At 43.9% G+C, this 6000-nt stretch overlaps 1 protein-coding gene across 4 annotated transcripts in view; it reads left to right on the top strand.

Moving 5' to 3' along the window:
* The window catches only part of FAM181A (family with sequence similarity 181 member A), a 30106-nt gene extending 25357 nt beyond the window's left edge, over positions 1-4749 (top strand). The window contains exons 1-2 of one of the 4 annotated variants that reach the window (XM_073637489.1): positions 631-805; positions 2293-4749. In XM_073637489.1, coding sequence (XP_073493590.1) covers positions 2362-3222 — 861 coding nt within the window. In that variant the 5' untranslated portion in view covers positions 631-805; positions 2293-2361 and the 3' untranslated portion in view covers positions 3223-4749. Of the gene's footprint in view, positions 1-630; positions 806-914; positions 1087-2292 lie in introns of those variants that run through there. The other 3 variants (XM_073637488.1, XM_073637487.1, XM_073637486.1) reach the window with 3 other exon arrangements.
* Positions 4750-6000: the final 1251 nt, after the last annotated feature.

The following is a 6000-nucleotide window of genomic DNA, read 5'->3' on the forward strand; positions in this document are numbered from 1 at the left end:
TGAATGGAGGCGTCGGTGGAACGAGCGCCTCTTTAGCCCTGGTTTCTCCGCACTTGGACGCTGTCGCTCCAATAACCCTTTCTCCATCCGTCAATCCCTAAGAGTGCGAATAAAGCGCTGGCATTTCCAGGGTTAAGTAGATTGTCCCGTCTTCAGTCAATGCCATCGTTGGCAGGGTGACAGTACTCGAGTGTGCAAACTTGTGGGCATTGTGTCGAGGCCTTTGGGGTGCTATGGAGACACGGTAATATGACAGAGGAAAATGTTTGCTGATGGTAATTCTATGGGCTTTGTCTCAGTCATTCTCCATCATGACGACTCGATTTAAGTCTCCACTGTTTGAGGACAAATGTAAGAGCGCTTTCCAGCTTAGGGCCTTTGTCCGCCCAGTTTGAATGGGTAATTCAGCTTTTGTGTGGCTCAATTGTGGGGGCAAACATAAAGACAAGATTCTTCAGCTCCTAAACCTCCTTTCCATGGCTATGCGCGCATCTCTTTAGAGATTTGTTTCATTCTTACCTTGCTGACATCACCCTTCATCCAAAAAAAAAAACAAAAAAAGAGAAAAGGGGGCAGAGGAGAACTCTGGTCACTGGAGGGGTAGGCTTGGCTTCCCAGTAATTCTACCATTGTCCTGTGTCATTCAGCTATGGTCGCCTCCAGCCTCCCAGACGGATTCACTTATTTTTGTATAAGTTTTGGAGGGGGGTAAGAGGGTGTCCAACTATCCCCTCTCACCCATCGGTATTGTGCAGAGGGGAGAGGACTAAGGAGGACACCAGGAGAACCGGCGCAGAAATCATTGGTATTTATTTGTGGCCTTTTTTTTTTTTTGTGGCTGTCCCCATGGTGACAATTTGAGATGGGGAAAAATGTGGGAACGGGCAGACTAATGCCTAATTGAAGCGCTTTGTATTTGGGCGGCGGGATCTGATTGGTCCGTGAAGTCTCCCCTAACTACAAGGATTCATTCACTTTACTCCCAAAGGTCTGGCTGGCATCATCCTCGCCGCAGCGGACAGGTTTGTAGTGTAACCAGATTATCCCGCGCGGCAAACAGGAGGATTGGGGACATTGGTGTCTACAGTAAGTAGGTGCAGGGTGGGGGTGGGGGGCGACGTGCGCCTGAGAGTCTGCGCTCCATGAATGGATCATTGAGGAAACGCAGGGCAACTTTTAATTACTCTCCTTAATTATCCTTTTAATTGTCCCCTGATGTCATCTATATGTAACAAGGATGACGGGGAAGTTTTCTGTAACTTTTCTCCATGTTCTCGAGTTGTTACATTGCAGCAGTTATTGTAAATATTTACATTCAGCAGAGAAACAGGAACTGCTTAGTGTGAGAATCTGTGAATTTCTCTGAAAAATTGAAGATTAAATTGGTTGGAGAATATTAATAATTTGCTACCGACTCAAAACAGGGGTGAACCGATCGCATGTCTCTATAGTTTTATTGATTTGTGAAAATTCTGTATCTGTGCAGTACAAAGAAGCCGTAAAATCCAAAATGCCATCATCATCTTCAACACCATCAACTCCATCATCACCACTACTACCTCTGTCATTATTATGACCACCGCCATCATTATCAATACCTTCATCGAGATCACCACCTGAATCACTAACAATACTACCACCATCATTAACACCAACAGAATAATCAACGCTGCTGCCACCGCCACCATCATCACTTAGATCATCACCACCCGAACCATCAACACTAAAAACATGCTTATGCAAAAGTATAACGTTATTTTTTAAGGAATATTGATTCAGTTGATCAACCCCAAGGATCAGAAGCGAAAATTTGCTTTCTAACAGCAGATTGGTTCATACATTTTAACTGTAACTTTACCCCTTTCCCTTCATTCAATATCCATTCCAATCCTTTGGCTCAACTTGATGGACGTACGTCGTCTTTACAACCTTAATAACTATGTAACTCCACAATTACCACCATCATACTAATAAATATCACCACCATTATCACAATCATTACCATAAGAGGCTTGACTATTATCAGCACCATCATTATAACCTCCATTATCATCCCCCACCAAAACCTCCACATTGTTATTGTTACTATAACCACCTCCATCGGCATCACAACCTCCATCATCATCAGCACCATCATTATCAATGTCCCCTCCATTGTCATTACAGATGATGGCTCCAGCATCATCACCATCTCCAGGACCTTCTGAATCATCATCATCATCCTCCAATATTTGTACTTATATTCCTTATAGATTATACATTTTATGTTACTTGTTTCTTCTCCTTTTCTAGATCTCGGCTCCTTGACTTCGGGAATAAATGATTTTACCTTATTAATGGAAATTTGGCACTTGGTAAATCATGGCATCAGACAATGAAGTCAAGACATTGCTGAATTTTGTCAACTTGGCATCCTGTGACATCAAGGCGGCTCTGGACAAGTCGGCGCCCTGTAGAAGATCTGTGGATCACAGGAAATATTTGCAGAAGCAGCTGAAAAGGTTCTCCCAGAGGTATTCCAGGTTGCCCAGATGCCACTCCTCTGGCAGAGCTGTTGACTTGAGGAAGGGACTGGTGGACAGATTGGGCTCCACCACTCATGGTAAAGGGCTGAATGACAAAGTGGTGGGTGCACTGGAGGCAGAAGGCGGCATAATGGGGGATGTGTGCTCTCAAGAGAACAATATGGATGCTGGGAAGCAGGATCAAGTGCCCATGCGGAAGAGACAGCTGCCGGCATCATTTTGGGAAGAGCCCAGATCTTCCACCAACCTACTGGACATGCCCTGCCCTTCCGGACTAGATATCATATACAAAGAGAGAACGGAGACCTCCCTTCCGGCTTATGAAAATAAAAAAGTGAAAAATGTACTAAGTCAGGACAAATCTCATGTCCTTTGTAGCCAACCTCCAGGAGATAAGGAGTCTGGAAAGATGCCACCTATAACCTCCTTCACCGAACATGTCAATGCCTGCAGTTGCTGCCCACTTCAGTACCACGGACAGCAGCTCTTGTACCAGCACAGCCATGGGGTCCACCACCACCCCAACCCATTCACCACCCTAGCACTATGGAGTAAAAATACAACTGTGCCCACTGTGGAAATTCAGCACTTGTGTAAAGATTCAGGGCAAAGACTATATAGACATGTGGTTCTCAAGCCCATTCCCACAAAGCCAGCTGTGCCACCTTCTATTTTTAACGTTTTTGGATATATTTGAGTGAAAACTGGACCCTACACTATTTATTACGGATCTTTATACCCTCTGGGAAGAGATGAGTAACAAACATAGAAGCTTCATCCTGAAGCTCCATGACTAATGGTTTTACCCAATTCTTATATAAATTGTCTCCTGTGATATCTTGGAGGGACTGAAGGAGTCGACATGGCCTGAATTTGTTTGGGTCTAGATACTTTGTCCAGTTTGTATGATTTATGGAGATGGAACCGATAATACATTTTTTCTTAGACTGTTAGGAGATGTATGACAAGGTCAGGGTGGTCTTACTCGGGTGCAAATTTTTGTGCACCAAAAAAATTAGTTGATACATAATGATGTATGTGCGCCATTAGCTGCTGACAGATGGATATATCATATATCAGACTCGTCGCACAAGGTCATCTTTGGTCCGGCTCTTGCCTCTTAGTACAATCTTCACAACCAGGGCAGACTTTACAGGGATGTTTTTGATGGCCGTTTTTACGTAATGTGTAGAGAACCCTGAAGTTCCCCAAACTATGGGCAGCGTGAATCTGATACTGGCTGCGTGATTGCAGCCGTGGATGTTTTACAAATCAGGCTAAGGACCATCACAGTTCTCTACTTGGAGGCCGGTCCCTGACGGCTTCTCCCTGCCTGACAGGTCCATACACACACATAGGGAGAGACCTGTCAGACTAGGAGAATGGGGCGGGAAGAAGCTGCCGAGGAGCGGCCTCTCGGGATACTGACCTGAGATGGATAGTCGGCACCTGACTTTTCAATGTATGTTTCCTCTGAACGGCCATAGCATTTTACAGTAAATTATACATGGGTGCTATTACGCAGCCCGTATCCGATTCATGTTGTGGTTGGAGCATTAAAATTCTCCGGTCAGACATCCTGTAAGATTCATAAACCCATTCACAATCCGCTCCATCCACCATTACTGTGATCAACTTGCCAACTTTTTGATATTTTTGTAATTAACGTTCGCACCCTTTCATCTGCTCTATCTGGTAAAACAAGTACCTGGCCGGACTGGAGAATCTATAGTCATGTGAATATGAGCCACGGAAAGAGGAGGGAAAAAAAAAAAACATTTGTGTAAATATTTTCTCTTTGTAAAAATATTCAGCTTCCATCTGAATCAAACTTGAATGTGTTACATTGTAAATTCTGTAATAAATGTAACAATTTGTAGAAATTTTTCATTTTTTTTTGTTGCTTTTTTTTGATATTGAGGAACATGATGTAAAGAACGAGGACAACTTTAGGCGCAACTTGTATGTATTTTGGCAGCAAGATTTTATGAACAATTGTAGCTATGAGTCTTCTACAGCCTCTGTGTACCACAATGCATAGCAGACAGTGGATCCAACCGTGAGCTGGATCTCTGAGCAATCCGCTAAATGTTTTTTCAAGCAAAAAAAACGCTGGCAAAACGTTCACAAAGAAGCCCAAGCACCTTTTTAGCCTTCCCATTGACTTATATTGTAAGTATGGAGCATCTTCAAAGCTGATAAAGCCTGAAGGATGGCCGGGTCACGTCTTTTATCCACTTGTCGTTTTTGGAAACATGAAGCGGTTAATAAACGCTCACAAGCCTGAACATCAGAACAGTTAGGTGTTTTTTTCATAGAAATGCACAGGTTCATTATTTTGGACGCTACAAATCCACCTGAAAAAGACTGTGTGTGAACATACGCTTACATTTAACCTTTACTGAAATCTGCATTGGAAGAAGTGAAGCCACTTCATTGTTTTTTTTTAATCCAGATTTGAGTAAATATTATATTTTAAGAAAGTTCAAACCTTTATAAGAGTTCTGTAGTATTTGGGCTTTTCATCCACCAATATTATTGTCTTCACCTCCTCCAGACCCCTCTAGACACAGGTTCTCTTCTCAAGTCTCCTCTACACCTTTGTGCCCCCTTCTCAAAACATCTATACCCTCGTCCAAATCCCCGTCCCTTCTCCAAACCCTCCTAGACCCATGACCTCCTACTGACGCTTCTACATATCTGTCCCCTCCTCCAGTCCCCTGTTCTCTTCTTCAGCCCCCCTATCCCCTCATTTATACCCTTCTAGGCCCCCACCCCTAGGCTTTTGTAGACCCCTTCATAAACTTGTCCCCTCCTTCAGACCCATTTAGACATTGGTCTTCTCCCCGGAATTCTCCAATCCCCACCTGTCTCCTCTTCTAGACCCCTTGGTTTCCTCTTACATAGATCTTTCCCTTCCTCCAAGCCCCTCTAGATACCTATCCCCTTTTCCAGACTCCTCTGTACACTCCCTCCAGATCCTTATAGAAACGTGTATCCTTCCATTTCCTTCCAGTCCTTTCTAAACCTCGTTGTCCCTCCTCTGGACCCCTCGGACCCTTTTTCAGACCCCACTAGACACCTGTCCCTTCTTGCAGACATGTTTAGACCCCTCTAGACACTTGTCCCCTATTTCAGACTACTGTGCCTTCTTGTAGGTAGGCTATGTGCCCACGATGCAGAAATGAAGCAGAAAATTTCTGCAGCATTTCTGCATCTCCCTGGCAGAAAAAACGCATGCAGATTGTACATGCAGATTGTACATGCAGATTGTACATGCAGATTGTACATGCAGATTGTACATGCAGATTGTACATGCGTTTTTCCTGCGGATTCACATGCGGATTGACAAGCGCATTCCAGGCGATTTTAGCATCACCTGGAAAGTGCTTGACAACTAGGTCACACTATATAAATCCATGCAGCCGACATATATAGCGTGACCCGAGAGAGTGGTAAAAATAAAAAATAAATG

This window comes from Phyllobates terribilis, unplaced genomic scaffold (assembly GCF_046119375.1).
Source record: "Phyllobates terribilis strain yellow unplaced genomic scaffold, ASM4611937v1 Scaffold_7__3_contigs__length_470593459, whole genome shotgun sequence".
Lineage (NCBI taxonomy): Eukaryota > Metazoa > Chordata > Amphibia > Anura > Dendrobatidae > Phyllobates > Phyllobates terribilis.